Genomic DNA, 18,070 nt, shown 5'->3' with positions numbered 1-18,070 from the left:
CCTTCGGTGGCTGGCGGTGGTGGTGACGGCGGCAGCAGCAGAGGCAGTGGCAGCGCGAAGCCCTTTTTGAGTTAGAACTGCTAAGGACTTTCTGCTAAGGACTCCTGCTGAGGACTGCCAGGGGCCGGAGCTGCTGGGAGCGCTCTTCCAGGACGCTGGGTGGTTGCTGTGAGTGGGGAGAGGAGGACCTTTGCCTGAGGTAGCCTGTTCTGTTTTAAAGGCTTGAAAATGTGGGTGCTTTCTACTTTATCTACCTGTGCCAATGTCATAACTACTCTGATGGCTTTCACTTTCTGGTTTTGGGACTCAGTCTTTTGGTATCTTAATAAATTTTCTAGTTTATTTCCCCAAATGGCAAACCTGACGTATTTTGTGATGGATAATTATATCAGCATATTTGTAATCTCTATAGGCATTGTGAATATGGCATTGCTGATACAATACAATAGATGCTTGATTAATATTTTTTGAATGACTGAGAAAATAGGAATACTCCATTCTCACCATTTTGGGAACCCAGAAATATTTCATTCAACCCTCCCATTTTGGAGATGAGGAAACTGAGGTTCCTAAAGGTTACCTAACTTGTCCAAGGTCACCAAGGAAGTTTATAGCAGAGTCTGAATTTGAACTCTGAGTTTCTGACCTCAGACCCAATATTCTTTTCATAGTACCACATTAACTCCCTGATAACTATCAAATAATGATTTGATTATAACTCAAAGCAGTTACAAATGAATTTTCAATAACTTTCGTGTCATTTTTACCTAAACCAAGGGTGGGGAACCTGTGGTCTCAAGGCCATAGCCTTCTAGGTCCTCAAGTATGACCCTTTGACTGAATCCAAACTTCACAGAACAAATCCCCTTAAGAAAAGGATTTGTTCCATAAAATTTGACTGAGTCAAAAGCCTGCACCCAAGGACCAAGAAGGCCACATGTAACCTTGAGGCCATAGGTTTCCCACCCCTGACTTAAATAGTTACAAAATGCCCCATGCTACTTACATGTCCTGTCTATTCCTCAGAACTGCATACACCAGTCTATATTTTTAAATGTTTCTTCAGCATTTCACATCTCACTCCTGACTGGCACTCAGCATCTGTGCACCCAAGGAAAGCATGGTCTCACAATTGCCTCCCGCCTGTCTTCACCAGGCCCACACATAGCATCACTGGAGTTTAGGGGCGGAGCCAAGATGGTGGAGTAGAAGCAGGACCTCCCCGCTGCTCCTGTTTCCACCTTCCCCAATCCATGTAAAAAAGGGACTCTGAAAAAACTTTGGAGCTGCAGAACCCAGAAAATGACACAGAGAAGCTAACCTCCTGCTGAGGACAGCCTGACAGGCCGGCAGGAATCAGCCAGCACAGTGCTCTGGGACCTGAGCCCAGCCCCACACCAAGGCTTTAGCCCCAGGGAGGGCCTGACCAGTTGCAACTGGAGGGACTCCATATCAGCAGCAGCTGTGGCCATTTCCAGCTTTATCAACACACAGATGCTAAGGACAAAGTGAGAGGTCAGTGCAGTCTGGACTTTGGGACCAGTAAGTGGGAGTGTGTGGTTTTGCCCCCCTGGGCGAGAAGCAGCTGAGGCGCTGGCATAGCCAGCCAGCACCACATGGCAGCTTCAGCTCCTGGCCTGCAGAGAGTAGGGGGACCAAGCACCAGTCTGAGGGGTAATCGCTCTTGCTTTAACCTGCTTGGATCTGGATTGTAGTCTATATGGTGGAGGTCCTGGGTTGTGTGTCCAGCTTGCCAGAGCATGAGGAGACCTCAGAGAGGGCACCCATCTAATACCTCTGGCAACTGAGAAAACCCCAGAGTTTGGGAGGAAAGCTCCCCTGTCTGGTGGCAGAGGCCTACTGTGGCAAAAGCCCAGGGGTCAAGTGACTGAGGGGTGACATGACCAGGCAAAGGAAACAAAGCAGACAGAAGATTCTAACATTAGACTCCTATTTTGGGGACAAAAAGGAGCAAAGCATGGAACAGGAGGAAGACAGTGAAGTCAGAACCCCTGCACCAAAAGCTTCAAAGGAAAATATGAATTGCTTACAGGCCATAGAGGAGCTTAAGAAGCAGATAAGAGAAGTGGAGGAAAAATTGGGAAGAGAAATGAGAACAATGCAAGAAAATTATGAAATGAGAGTCAACAGCCTGACTGAGGAAAATAACACTTTAAAAAACAGACTGACTCAAATGGCAAAAGAGGCTCAAAAAGGCAATGAGGAGAAGAATGCCTTAAAAAGTTGAATTTGCCAGATGGAAAAAGAATCTCAAAAGTTCAATGAGGAGAATCATGGCTTCAGAATTAGACTGGAGCAAATGGAAGCTAATGACTTTATGAGAAATCAAGATACTGTTAAACAGTTCCAAACAAATGAAAGAAGAGAAGGCAATGTGAAATATCTCATGGGAAAAACCACTGACCTGGAAAATAGTTCCAGGAGAGATAACTTAAAAATTATCGGACTACCTGAAAGCCATGATCAAAGTAAGAACCTATAAATCATCTTCCAGGAAGTTCTCAAAGAAAACTGCCCTGGTGTTTTAGAATCAGAGGGCAAAACAGAGGTTGAAAGAATCCACCGATCACCTCCTGAAAAAGATCCCAAAAAGAAAACTCCTAGGAATATTATAGCCAGGTTCTGGAATTCCCAGATAAAGGAGGGAATATTATAAGCAGCCAGGAAGAAACAATTTGAATATTATGGAAACACAATCAGGATAACCCATGATCTGTCAGCTTCTACACTGAGGGATCGAAGGGCTTGGAATATGATATTCCAGAGGGCAAAGGACCTGGGATTAAAACCAAGAATCACCTACCCAGCAAAACTGAGTATCATGTTTCAGGGGAAAATATGGTCATTCAGTGGAATAGAGGACTTTCAAGCATTCTTGCTGAAAAAACGAGAATTGAACAGAAAATTTGACATTCAGATACAAGAAGCAAGAGAAGCATGAGAAGGTAAACAGGGAAAAGAAATCATAAGGAACTTATCAAAGTTGAACTATTAATATTCCTACATGGAAAAACAAAAATTGTAACTTATGAAACTTTTCTCAGTAGTTGAAGGGAATAGAAATGTATATGTGTGTGTATATATATATATATATGTATATATATATGTCTCTCTCTATATATATGTCTTTGTATGAGGGTATATGGGCATATGAATACATATGTGAGTGTGTATATATGTTTATAGGTATACATAGATAGAGGGCACAGGACCAATTTAACAGGAAGGGATGATACTTAAAAGGTGAAATTAAGAGGTGAGAGAGGAATATAATGAGAGGAGATGGGGAGAGACAGAATGGGGTAAACTATCTCATACAGAAGAGGCAAGGGAAAATGGTTACAATGGAGGGGAAGAATAGGAAGGCAAAAGGGAATGGGTCAACCTTATTCTCATTGAATTTGGCTTGAGGAGGGAATGAAATACACACTAAATAGAGTATCTCACCCTATAGGAGAGTAGGGGGGGAAGGGGATGAGAGGTGGGATGATGGAAGGGAGGGCAGGCTGGGGGGAGGGAAGTTGGAAGCCCCCTCTTTTGAAAAGGGAATGGATCAAAGTAGAGAATAGAACAAGTGGGAGGTGGGATAGGAGGGAGGGAAATATAGTCAGTCTTTTACAGTGTATCTACTATGTTATTGTTTTGCATTAGCTACACATGTACATCCTATAGTGAACTGCTTATATTCCCACTAAGAGTGGGTGACAAGGGAAGAAGGGAATGAATCTGGAATTCAAAGTTTTAAAATAAAATATTCAAATATGTATGTGTATATATATATGTGTGTGTATATGTATATATATATATATATATATATATATATATACTATTATCAATACTATTTTACATGTAATTGGAAAATAAGATATAAAGGCACTGGGGCATAGAGATCCACTGGAAAAGTCGAAAGGGGTATGGGAGAAAATATGGGAGAGAGCAGATTGGAGGAGGGGATATCCTGTGGGACTGCTATTTTTGGGGGGTGGGTAGGGGAAAAATGGGGAGAAAATTTGTAACTCAAAATCTGGCGGAAATGAATGATGTAAATCAGAAGTTAATAAAGCATTTGAAAACAAAAACAAAAAACATAGTATCACTGGATTTGTAGCTCTAAGGAAGCTGAGAGCTTATCTATTCTAACAGTTTATAAATGATGAATGTGAAATGAAAAAACTTAAGACACAGATCAAACATGTAGTAAGGAGCAAAGCCAAGATTTGAACCTAGGTCTTTTGACTACATATCCAGTGTTCTTTCCTCTGTCCTCTACCACTAGAGGATTTTGCCTTTCATTGTGACACAAGAGACATCACAAAATAAATACCTGAACAACACATAGAACAGTACTTTCTGCCATTAAAATAAGCTCATTTATATAAAATAATATTGAACAATGCCCTTAGAACTAGCAATGATGCTAAAAGATAAGAAATCTCATAGATGGAGGGGTTAGGGGAAGACAGGCAGACATTCACTGCTAGTGAAGCAATGAATTAGTTTGACCATTCTAGAAAACAACGTGGAACTATGCAAGAAAAGTTACTCAGTCGTTCATATTTTCTTATTCTGGGTCATTAAACCAAGGAGGTGCTGACTGCAAGAAAAACCTAGATGAACTAAAAAATTCAGAGCAATATTCATGCTAATGCTGAAAACAAGATATGGCCCCCACAATTGCAGAATGGCTAAACATATTATGCTCTATGAATCTAATAGAATATTATTGAGGCATAGGGAATAACAAGTATGAAGAATCCAGAAGAACATGATAAGATTTAAAGATGGCCAATGTGGGAATTTGTCTACCTTAGCTGTGCATATCTGTTACGGGGGGTTTGTTGTTTTTTTCTTTTTTTTCCCATGGGTGAGAGGGATGGAGGTGGAAGGTGTTAACCAAAAAAAAATCACAAGTGAAAGAAAATAGATTTTTGCTTATTTATAATTTAAAACCATTGACACTAACTATGAATTCTGGAAGATAGAGAAAAACCTAAAAATATATCATGTTCATGTTAAAAAAATACTAATCATAGTTATCTGAGTCTCTTGTCATTTATTCTTAATTATAATATTGCTCCAAATGATTCTACACGTCATAAAATGTTTTTGGTTGTAAGTTTAAATGATAGCAATACACATTGTTGCAATAAACTCTAATCAATTGTGTTACAAAGGAAGCAAAGAAGGAAAGAGAAGGAAGGGAAGAAAGGAAGAAGAGCAAAGATAGGACATCATACACAATAACTAGAACAATATAAATGAACTCACTATATAGAGAGGTAAAAAAAATTCTGGTCAACTTCAATGGTCAGGATTGGTGCATTACCCTACAAGCTAAAGGATATATCCTCCTTTTCTGTTAACCATCTTCCACCCCTTTACTATTTGTAAGGGGATTGGTGGGGGGTGATAAATGTTGAGAAGTGGCTTTTGTGTAAAAAAAAAAAACTTTAACAAAAATTGCTCCATTTCCATTTCCATCCCTACTCCTTTTCATGCATTTGTGATGTGTGGTAGGCCACTGTCTGCTTTTGCTATCCTTAATGTAAGCTCTGGTCTCATCCTTATAGTAACTTGATCTTAGACCATCAAAACTTTCTCCATCTTGTCCTTGGAGCCCATAGGAAACTAGAATGAAAGCAAAGTATATTGATGTGACTGGATAGAATCAGGCAGTTAAAAAGAGAAACATTTGTTTCAAGGATCTTAGACAAGATGACAGTGGGTAGAATTTTGAATTTGGAGACAAATATTCAAATTCAAGTCCTGCCTCAGGATTTGTGAGTTATGTGACTCCTAGAAAATCACTTAATCCTCTCCTGGCCTCAGTTTCCTCAACTGTATAATGGGGATAATAATAATAATAGCACCTATCTTAGGGGTGGTGAAGATCAAATGAGGTAACATATATAAAAGCACTTTACAAACCTTAAAGCATTATACAAATGTGAGTTATTTATATGCACATATAAATCAGCATATATATGTACTGATCATAATTTTCTCAAACCCTTCCCATATTAATTTCAAGTTTTACTACATCATTTTTGTGCTAGTTTTCCTTCTTCCTTCTCCTTTTAGCTATTTTCAGGGCACTTTATAGGCTGTTCCACTTTCAAGCTAACGACAGCTAGAGGGAAGATCAAGGAAAAGACCTTCTAAAACTGAGTTTGACATGAATATTGAAACTGAAAATTTCCCTAGTGATGAACTGTAGCCACAAATCTCTCAGACAATCCAGACATTCCAACAGAAATAAATATCTCATTGAGGGGAAACAAAGTAATATAGTAAGGGTCCATGAACAAATCGTGACCAAATTTACCATCTCCACCAGATTATTTCTAAACCTGATTTCTCCTACCGAATTATGGGTTTCACAGGTGGCATCTGGTAGTGGCAGGTTACCTCTAGGACCCTTTCGGCGGTGTCAGAGGTTAGAATTTCAATTTTGATACTCCTTCCATCAGGCAGAAATACATCCAGAAAGACTTTCTTGGTGGTGATCTTAAATGTGTCCTGTAACCAAAAAGGAACTAAAATAAGCTTCACAAAGACTTCCCCTCATTTTGTGTGCATAAGTTCCCCCTGCCCTCATCTTTCATAGACTTGGACACATCTGCAGGCATGTGGGAAGCAAGTAAGCTGGGTAGCCTGGTTGGTGGCAGTGTTTTACTCTATGTGATGGGGGCAAGGGATAACAGGATATAAATGCTTCTGGGTTTCTTCTTCTTCTAACTGCCTTTAGTTGATTGATGATCTTTGTGTTTTACATAAAAGTCATTTTTTTGTCTTTGTCATCAAATACTATTTATTAAGTAGCTGCCTATGTATGACATTTTCAAATAAGTGCTGAAGAGAGCAAAATAAATATTCATAAAGTTTTCCCTTCTGGAGACCTATAAATCTAAAATGACAATAACTTTACATACCAAGAATGACAAAATTCAGAAAATTGCATAAAGATCATTGATTTCTTAAAAGGGCTACATTGTTGATTGTTAAAATTGAAGTTTTATCATTGCCTTTTGTTTTCACACCAGCTATTTCCCATAGTACTTTCCTATTCCACACACACACACACACACACACACACACACACACTGAACCATCCCATGCAACAGAGAAAACCATGCATGAGTCTTCAAAAAATCTTGACATGAGAAAGAATCTAGTGTAACTCCTACCTTGAAGCATGACTCCCTTTTAGAGCATCCCAGACAAAATGTCCTCAGATTTTTTTTTTTTGCTTTTTGGAGGGCAATTGGGGTTAAGCGACTTGCCCAAGGTCACACAGCTTGTATGTGTTAAGTGTCTGAGGTCGGATTTGAACTCAGGTCCTCCTGACTTCAGGGCTGGTACTCTATTCACTGTGCCCCCTAGCCACCCCTTGTCCTTAGATTTTATTTAATTAATCACTGCTAATAGTCTTGAGGGTACAGAAGGAATGTCTTTTAGGAATAAATAGAGCCCTGAAGTCAGGAAGACCCAAGTTCATATTCTACCTCATATGCTAGCTGTGTGACCCTGGGCAAATCATTTAACTTCTACCTAAGTTACCTTAACCATGAAATAGGGTTAACAATAGTAGCTGCTTCCCAGGGTTGTTGTGAACATCAAATGAGATAATATTTGTCAAGTGCTTAGCCCAGTGCCTGGAACATAGCAGACACTGAATAAGTCCTTGTTTCCTTCATTCCATCATAAGATAATAATGATATTAAAATTGTCACATTATAGAGTGCCCTCAGACTTAAGTCTTCTGTTGAGTCAAGTCATCAATAAGTCAAAAGTGCCTACTATGTATCAGACATAGTGCTAAACTGGGGATTAAAAAAGGCTAACAAACTAACGATCTAATACAGGGGGCAGCATGGAAACAACTATGCAAAAACAAGATATATACAGAATAAATTGGAAATGCTGAGGGAAAGCACTACCATGAAGAGAGATTTTATCTGGTCCTTAAAGAAAGCTAGGACACACAAGGAGAGAACTGCAGGCATGAGGACTAGGCAATGAGAATGCAGATAGTGTCTTATACAAGAAACAGCAAGGAACTGTAGCAGCAAGCACCCCAAGCGTGCTCAGGGTGGCTGCCCATACAGGTTCTTGGATCTGCTTTGTTAAAGGAAAGCAACTCAAAATGGGTTAACAAGCTTACTTTAATCAGTCAGACATATATCGTTTACCTTGTTCAGGAGAAAAGGTCAGCACCCCGAACTTCAAAGTATACAGGCAGAATTATCAAGACAGAAACAGATCAAGTAGACAGATTTCCAAACTGTCCAACCATTACATCCATACCCAGTCAACATCTGGGTTTCCACATCTGGGTTTTTCAAAGCGGGGCGGGGGGGCCTGGACACCGGCTTCCCAGAATTCAGATCAAATCACAGAACACTTCTCAAAGTGAGCCCCCAAAACAAAGCTACACATCAGGGCTTATATAGCCTTCTCCTGGCTCAGAGAATGTAACAACCTTTTGGACCCACTGGCCAATCTAAAAGTATCTACTGAAAAACAAGCCTCCCACCCCAGGCTTCAGGTGCACTTTAGCCTAGGGGCAGGGAAGATCTTCCAAATTTGCATTCCCATTACAGGAACCCTGAGCCATTGGATGGTAGAAGAAGATTAAAATGGAAAGAAGGGGCCAGGTCATGAAGGGGCTCTAAAAGCTAAACAGAAAAATTTATATTGGACTCTAGAAGAAATTTGTGTTTGACCCTGAAGAGTCACTGGAGTTTACTGAATAGGAGGGTGACATAGTCACACCTCACTTTAGGAAGATCTGTTTGACAACTGAGTGGAAGATGGACTAGGGGGAGAGACTGAAAGCAGGTAGACCAACCACCAGACTATTGCAGCAGTGCAGGTGTGAGGTGATGAGGGCCTGTACTACAGTGATGCCCATGACCAAAGAGAGAAGGGGGCATATGTGAGAGATGCTGTGGAGAGAAAAGCAGCAGGCCTTGGCAACAGATTGGATATGGCTGGTGAGAGTGAGCAGAATGAAAGATATGTTCTGAGCCTGAGTGACTCGGGGGAATGGTGGTGCCCTCAATAGTAACAGGGAAGTTAGGAGGAAGGGAGAGTTTGGGAAGAAATGAGATCAGTTTTAGATAAGTTGAGGTTAAGATATCTATGAAATACCCAGTCTGTGATGTCCAATAAGCATGGAGATATGAGACTGGAGGTCATGAGAGAGGTTAGGGCTTGATAAGTAGATTTGAGAAGAATCCATGGGAGCTGATGAGTTCACCAGGTGAATAATATAGAGAAGAGGAGAGCCCATGACAGAGGCTTGGGGGAATGCCCATGACTAGCAAGCACAACCTGGATAAACATTCAACAAAGGAGACTGAACAGAATCAGTCAAACTGGTAGGAGGAGAAAAAAGTATCACAAAAATGTAGAGAGAGGAAATTATCAAGAAGGTGATCAACAGTGTCAAAGGCTGCAGAGAGGTCTGGAGGGATGAGGACTGAGAAAAGGTCAATGGATTCAGCAAATAGGAGATCACCAGTGACTTTGGATAGAGGGAAGGAAGAGGTCAGAAGCCAGAATGCAGAGAATTAAGAGGATTAGGGGAAAGGAAGTAGAGGCACTGATTACAGATGGACTTCTCAAAGAGTTTCACCCTGAAAGGGAAAAGAGATTTAGGACAATATTTAGCAGGAATGGAGGGATCAAGTGAGGATATTTTTTGAGGATAGAGAAGAAATAGGGTGTGTTTGTAGGCAGGAAGTAAGTAGCCAGTAGACAGGGAGATATTTAAAAGTCCCTAGCTTCCTTATTTAAATCTCCGAAGTAGAAGGGCTCTTCACCCAATCACTGCCCAAGAACTCTAGGGTTCTCCAACTTTTCAACTCCAAACCTTTTCCTTTCTGCAGACTGAGACAAAGCAAAGCCCAGGAAATGAGGTCATTGCCTTTTCTACCTGCCTGGACACATTCCTAGATTCCTGTATATAGATAAAGTGGCCAAACACAAACAGGTTTTTAAGTTCACCCTTACAAATACTATTATATAAATTTCACAGATGAGGAAACTGAGGCCTCAAGGAATAAAGCAACCTGCCTGTTGTCATATTCCTACTATTAGAGTCAGAATCTCCTGGTTTCTAAACCTAAAGTGTTGGCCAAAAACAAAAACATTCTACACACACACACACACACACACACACACACACACACATACACACACACACATATTCAGGCCTCTGTTATATATACACACAAATATATACATACTGCAAACATAGTGTTCTTTCTCATCACCTCTAAAATCATTTCCAAATTCCTGCCTGCCAACCACTGATTTCTGCTGTTCAGCTAAACTTATGTCTTAAAAACCCATAAACTTTAAAAACAGACTGTTCCCTGTGCAATATTCTTCCAGACCCATCTCTTCTCCCCTGTAGCTCCTTCCTCCCTGTCCCTTGAGCACAGAGAACCTACTCAAGGCAAAGAGGTCTAAAGTAGAAAAATTAGATATTTTATTGGTCCACAGTATACTTTGGTTTGGGAAACACTGTAGTATTTTAACATAGTAGATGTTACACAATTACTCTTTGAATGAATGGGAAAAAAGCCTTTATTAATTGCTTACTATATGCCAAGTACTGTGCTAAGAGCCTAGGAGACAAAAAAACAAAGTGTGCTGTGTGTGTATAGCTGTTTTAAAATATATATTAATTTTATTTTTAATTTTAAAAAATATGTATCAATGTGAAAATAAAAGGGAAAAGTATATATGTATGTATGTGTGTATATGTATATACGTATGTGTTTATGTGTGTACATGCATACACCATAATAGTACCTACCTCTAAGGGCTGTTGTAAGGAACAAATAAGAAAGTATTTGTAAGCATTTAGCACAGTGCCTCACGTATAGTGGTGCTTAATAAATGTGTCTTCGCTTCCCCTTCCCCCAGGGATCATAACTGAGCAGATTTGATTATGGCTCCAGAGCTAGAAAAGGAGAGTGCGTGGAGATAGGGTTTAGAAAGTGAAGAGAAACATGAATGGAGTCAAGCCTACACGTAAGGGGTCTTTGATGTAGAGCTGACAGGAACTTTGGGAAGAAATGATTATTTTACCTTAGAATTTCTGTTAAGGAAAAGAAAAGGAAAATTGGACATAATTTGACATACACTTTGGATTTTCATAGAGCAGATTTCAAAGGGTTAAGGACACAAGATATATATAGGATACTATGAATTAAGATTCTACATCCCAGGAAGGGTGGAAAGTACTCAGAAATAATAGAAAACAAAAAAAAAAAACAGCAGTGTGGAACAGGCCAAGAATCTAAAGAAAAAAAAAAAGAAAAAGAGGGGGAGAGGGAGGGGAAAAGAGTGAGAGAGAGAGAGAGAGAGAGAGAGAGAGAGAGAGAGAGAGAGAGAGAAGGAGACAAGGATGGGAGTGGGAGAGAATGTAAGCAAGCAAGGAATCAATTACTAAAATAAAAAAAATTGTGATAATAGCTTCAGTAAGGTAATAGATCACAAAATAAACATACACAAATCAATAGTATTTCTTTATAGCAACAACAAAATCTAAGACAGGATAATTGAAAGGGAAGTCCTTTTCAAAATAACTATATGAAGTCAATTACTCAATACCTATATAGCTATAATTATAAAATAATAATAAAAGAACTCAAGTAATTAGAGGGATATTTAAGGCTGATAGTTGGGCCACACTGATAAAATTAAAATGACAGCACAAATTAATTTGCAGATTTACAGATTTAGTGGAATACCAATTTAACTACTTTACAAAGCTAGAGAAAATAATAAAAAAATTCATTTGGAGGAACAAAAGAGCTGGATTATCAAGGGAAATAATAAAAAAAAAAACTGAGAACAAAGGGAGAAGAGCACTGCTAGACCTCAAATTATGTTATGAAACAGTAACAAAATTATTTGATGTTGGTAAAAAAAAAAAAGAAAAGATCAATAGAACAGTCTAGGCAAGGAAGAATCAAAAATAACTGAACTGAATATGACCTCGTATTCATTAAACTCAAAAATATAAATGACTTTAGAGAGAACTCCCAATTAATAAGTTGTTGGGAGAACTGGAAAGCAGTCTGGCAGAAATTAGGTTTAGGCTAATAGCTTACAATATATGATATGATATATTCAAAACATAAATTTTACCTGAATATTAACAACCATACTATTTCAAAAAACAGAAGAAAAGAAGATTAGGTGCCTTTCACAGAAATGACTAGAGGGTGAATTATTAACCAAACAGGGAAGAGAGGTAATTATAAAAAACAGATCATTTCATTTACATGAATTGAAAAGTTTTTGCAGAAACAAAATTAATGCAACTAGGACATAGAAGAAAAGTAGTCTCATGGGGAAAAATACTTAGATTAACTATCTCTAATAAAGATCTGATATCCAAGATATGTAGGCAACTAACAGAACCATAGGTGACCAAAAGTCATTCCCCATCAGATAGTCAAATGACACGAATAAGCAATTCTCAAAAGAATTGCAAATTATTAACCACCATACAAAATAATGCTTCACCTCACTAATCATAGGGACAGCTGGGTGGCACATTGGATAGAGTGCCAAGCCTGGAGTGAGGAAGGTTCATCTTCATGAGTTCAAATCTGGCCTCAGTCACTTACTAGCTATGAGACCCTGGAGCCCTGGTTGCCTCAGTTCTTCATCTGTAAAATGAACTGGAGAAGGAAATGGCAAACCACTGCAGTATCTTTGCCAAGAAAACCCCAAATGGGGGAACAGAGAGTCAGGCATGACTGAAAAGATGACTGAACAACAACTCACTAGTCATAAGAGAAAGGCAAATCAAAATAAAAAGAACTGCCAACCACTAACAACCGTATGAAAGAAAGCTCCAGCTCACTAATAACCAGAGAAATGTAACTCAAAATAACTTTGAAGTTTTACCTCATACCGAGCAAACTGTAAAAGATGGGACTCGTCAAAGACAAGAAAAATTTTAAACCGTTGATGGAGCTGTAATTGGATGTAAATATTCCTCTATATGGGCAGCTAGGTGGTTTGGTGAGTAGAGCTCTGGATCTGGAGTTCAAATCTACCAAAGTTCAAATTTGGCCTCAGACAGGGACTAGCTGTATGACCCTGGGCAAGTCACTTAACCCTGTTTACCTCTGTTTCTTCATTTGTAAAATGAGTTGGAGAAAGAAATAGCAAACTACGCCAGTATCTTTACCAAGAAAACACCAAATGGGGTCACAAAGAGTCAAACGTGACTGAAACAACTCAGCAACATTTCTCTATGTAAAAAAGGTACCTTCTTCATAATGTAGAAGGCCCTTACCACCTCTCAGTTGAAATATTACAATAGCCTTTATATTGGTCTCCTGCCTCAAATTTCTCCCTTCTCACATCCATCCCCCATATAGCTGCCACTGTGATTTTTCTAAAGGGTAGGTCTGACCACATCACTCCCCTGCTCAATATACTTCAGTGGCACCAATTACCTCCAGCGTCAAATAAAAAATCCTTTTGGCTTTTAAAACCTTTCACACCCTGGCCCCTTCCTGCCTTTCCAATCATCTCGTGCTGTACTCCCTTCCATAAAGCTGCACTGGTCCACTCGCTGCTCCTCAAGAAAGATATTCTGTCTCCTGACTGATGCCTGGAATGCCTTCCCTCCTCAGCTCTACCGCTTAGGTCTGGGGCATCATTCAAGACTCAGCTAAAATTACACCTGATACAGCAGGCCTTCAGAGACTCCCCCTCTCAGATTACTCTCCATCCATTCTGTATATATCTTTTTTTTTTGGAGGAGGGAAGAAGTGATTTGCCCAAGGTCACACAGCTAGTAAGTGCCAAGTGTCTGAGACTGGATTTGAACCCAGGTCCTCCTGACTCCAAGGTTGGTGCTCTATTCACTGCGCCACCTAGCTGCCCCCATCCTGTATACATCTTGTATGTGTGTCGTTATTTGTCTGCTGTCCACTCCCACTTGAATTAAGTTCCTTGAATTCAAGAGAAACGTTTTTGCCTTTCGTTGGATCCCCATTACTTACTGCAGTGCCTGATGCGTAATAAGCATTGAATAAATATTTTGTTGACTGACTGAAATGGAGAAGAATCTGTTGCTTTCCAGGGCTACTGGTTTCACTTTGCCCAGTGACTCAAAACCCAGAAGGAAATTTACAGTAGACACTACTTAATAAATAGGTTCAGAAGGACAGCTAGGTTACACAGTGGTTAGAGTACCAGCCCTTTAGTCAGGAGGAGTTGAGTTCAAATCAAGCCTCAGATACTTACTACCTGTGTGACCTTGGAAAAGTCACTTCATCCTGATTGCCTAAAAAAAGCCAAAAAGGCTCTAAGACTCCAACTCTCCTCCCTCCAAACACACACACACACACACACACACACACACACACACACACACACACTCTGCTTCTGGCTTTTCATTCCTCAAATACACATTTCACAGACAGTGTAGAAAGTCTTCAATCAAAAAGTCGGAGTAATTTGTTGTTTGTTGTTGTGGTTAAGTCCATTAAGACCTCATTTGGGGTTTTCTTGGCAAAGATACTGGAGTGGTTTGTCATTTCCTTTTCCAGTTCATTTCATAGATGAGGAAACTAAGGCAAACAGGGTGAAATGACTTGCCCAGGTTTACACAGCTAGTGTCTGAAGTCAGATTTTAACTCCAGACCAGGAGATCCAGATCCACTGCCCCACCTTGTTGTCAGAGTATTACCTTAATCGAAAGGTCAAAATAGCCAATATTCACTTGCATCAAAGTTAAATTTATTCCAAGTAGAAAGGGCACCTAGTATTGAGTTAGGAGAACTGGGTTGTAGTGTCAACTCTGCCAATAACTTGTTGTTTGATTAAGCAAGTCATTTAACATTTCAAGTCACAATTTTCTTAATTATAAGATGAACGTATTGGACAAGATGCTGTCTATAACCTTAACTTTAATATTTTAGGATTCTAAACTTTCCTTGGGCAAAGGCTCTGGGTACAGTCATTCAGAAGGAACTACATGCAGAAAAGAGTATGAAAGAAAGGAAGAGAACTGCAGAAAATTCTGAATAATTTCTTTTTTTTTACTTTAATTTATTAATTTGTTTGTTTCCTTTTAGTTTACAGGATTCGATTCCACAATTCCTTGAATTTCACATTTTGTCCCCCTCCCTCCCCCCCCCCATGGCGGCTTATAATCAAGTATAGGATCTGTAAATACTTTCACATTATACAATGGTCAGGTTATAAGGATGGATTGTACCAGCTGGAATGAAAAATGGTAAAGAGGACATAAAATCAAATAAGAGAACGAAAAAGATCAGGTATTTTGCTTCCACCTGGATATAAATTTAATTCTTTCTAGTTCTTTCTCTGGATGCACGTTTTTCTCTCCATCATGCGTCTTTTGGGATTGACTTATATCCCTGCATTGTTGAGAAGAGTCCAGTCTATCAAAGTTGGTCATCACACATACGTTGTGTCTGTAATTGTGTACAAATTCCTCCTGGTTCTACTCTTCTCACTCAGCATCAGTTCTTTTAAGCCTCTCCAGGTAAATATGAAGACCGCCTGCTCCCCGTTTCTTATAGCGCAATAGTACTCCATAACATGCATATACCACAACTTGTTCAGCCATTCCCCAATTGATGGACACCCCCTTAATTTCCAATTCTTTGCCACAACAAAAAGAGCTGCTATAAACATTTTTGTACATATGGGTCTTTCTCCCATTTCTATGATCTCTTTGGGATATAACCCTAGGAGTGGTATTGCTGGATCAAAGGGTATGAAAGTATTTATAGCCCTTTGGGCATAATTCCAGATTGCTCTCCAGAAAGGCTAGATCAGTTCACAACTCCACCAACAATGCATTAGTGTTCCAGTTTGCCCACATCCTCTCCAGCATTTGTCATTTTCCTGTTTTGTCATCTTAGCCAATCTGACTGGTGAGATGTGGTACCTCAGAGTTGTTTTGATTTGCATTTCTCTAATCAATAGTGAATTAGAGCATTTCTTCATGTGCTTATAGATAGCTTTAATTTCTTTCTCTGAAAACTGCCTGTTCATATCCTTTGACCATTTGTCAATTGGGGAATGACTTGTATTCTTATAAATTTGACTCAATTCTCTGTATATTTTAGAGATGAGTCCTTTGTCAGAGACATAGGTTGTAAAGATTCTTTCCCAATTTCCCACCTCCCTCTTAATCTTGGTTACATTGGCTTTATTTGTACAGAAACTTTTCAATTTCATGTAGTCAAAATTATCCATTTTACATTTTATAATGTTCTCTAATTCCTGTTTCGTCATAAAGTCATTCCCTCTCCACAAGTCTGATAGGTAAACTATTCCTTGTTTTAGCAGACTGCTTACAGTATCAACCTTTATACCTAGATCATGAACCCATTTAGACTTGATTTTGGTATATGGTGTTAGATAATGGTCTATGTCCAGTTTCTGCCATACTATATTCCAGTTTTCCCAGCAGTTTTTGTCAAATAGTGAGTTCTTATCCCCAAAACCAGGGTCTGGGGGTTTATCAAACAATACATTACTGTAGTCGTTGACTTCTGAATCTTGTGTGCCTAATCTATTCCATTGATCCACTCCTCTATTCCTAAGCCAGTACCAAGTAGTTTTGATGACTGCTGCTTTATAGTACAGATTGAAATCTGGCAAAGCTAGTCCACCTTCCCTAGCATTTTTTTTTTTCATTAATTCCCTTGATATTCTGGACCATTTATTCTTCCAGATGAATTTTGTTACTATTTTTTCTAACTCTATAAAGTAGTTTTTTGGTAAATTAATTGGTATGGCACTAAATATATAATTTAATTTAGGTAAAATTGTCATTTTTATTATATTAGCTCGACCCAGCCATGAGCAATTGATATTTTTCCAATTAGTTAGATCTGACTTTATTTGTGTGAAAAGTGTTTTGTAGTTATGATCATATAGGTCTTGGGTTTGTTTTGGCAGGTAGATTCCCAAATATTTTATAATGTCTACAGTAACTTTAAATGGGATTTCTCTTTCTACTTCTTGCTGTTGAATTTCATTGGAAATATATAGGAATGCCGAGGATTTATGTGGGTTTATTTTATATCCTGCAACTTTGCCAAATTTATTTATTGTCTCAAGCAGTTTTTTACTTGATTCTCTAGGATTCTCTAAGTATATCATCATATCATCTGCAAAGAGTCATAGCTTGGTCTCTTCTTTGCCTAACTTGATTCCTTTGATTTCTTTTTCTTCTCTAATTGCTACTGCTAACATTTCTAGTACCAGATTGAATAAGAGGGGTGATAGTGGACACCCTTGTTTCACCCCTGATCTTATGGGAAATGCTTCCAGCTTCTCCCCATTACATATAATACTTGCTGATGGCTTTAAATAGATGCTACCTATTATTTTAAGGAAGGCTCCATTTATTCCTATACTTTCTAATGTTTTTAATAGGAATGGATGTTGTAGAAAATTCTGAATAATTTCATAAAAAAGTGGTGGACTAAAGGTTGGACTTGGACTCAGAAAGACCTGAGTTCAAATCCCATCTCTGACACTAGTCAATTAACCTCAAAGTGGCTCCAGGCAAGGCTTTGCTTGAAAACCCTGGTACAAGACAATTGCAGATCTATAAAGCACTGGAGAGAGTTTCACACCAGCAAGTCCCAACATTACTGGAATCATTGGCAGATTCCTAGACACTCTACTCTTCCATCCCCCACTCTCTCAAAAAAGGAATCATTAAAAAATGAGATCACTGTTTCCATTTACCCTGAGATGTTTATGAAATGAATAGGAGTACACACACATATATACACACCCAAATGGAATGATAAGCTAGAGACTAAGTATTCTGAGCCCCCAAAGAAACCTACAGTCTAAAGAAAACAAAGCACAAATGTAGCTCCAGCAAAGAAGGTGTTTTGCAAATCAGATTTGTTTTTAGAAAGAGACAGAAAGAAAAAGAAAGAAAAAAAGAAAGGAAGGGATGGAGGAAGGAAGGAAGGAAGGAAGGAAGGAAGGAAGGAAGGAAGGAAGG

General features: G+C 39.0%; 2 protein-coding genes across 2 annotated transcripts in view; both read right to left on the bottom strand.

Moving 5' to 3' along the window:
* Window positions 1–18,070, bottom strand: part of PABPC1 (poly(A) binding protein cytoplasmic 1) — a 114,968-nt gene that overhangs the window by 4,940 nt on the left and 91,958 nt on the right. The window lies entirely within an intron of this gene.
* SNX31 (sorting nexin 31) overlaps window positions 1–18,070 on the bottom strand; it is an 89,487-nt gene that overhangs the window by 54,116 nt on the left and 17,301 nt on the right. The window contains 1 exon segment of the mRNA XM_069081023.1: window positions 6,430–6,540. Coding sequence (XP_068937124.1) covers window positions 6,430–6,540 — 111 coding nt within the window.

This window comes from Petaurus breviceps, unplaced genomic scaffold (genome assembly GCF_028583685.1).
Source record: "Petaurus breviceps papuanus isolate PSGF00001 unplaced genomic scaffold, PetGlider_PUasm1.0 98, whole genome shotgun sequence".
Classification (NCBI taxonomy): domain Eukaryota; kingdom Metazoa; phylum Chordata; class Mammalia; order Diprotodontia; family Petauridae; genus Petaurus; species Petaurus breviceps.
This window is presented reverse-complemented; position numbering and strand designations above follow the sequence as displayed.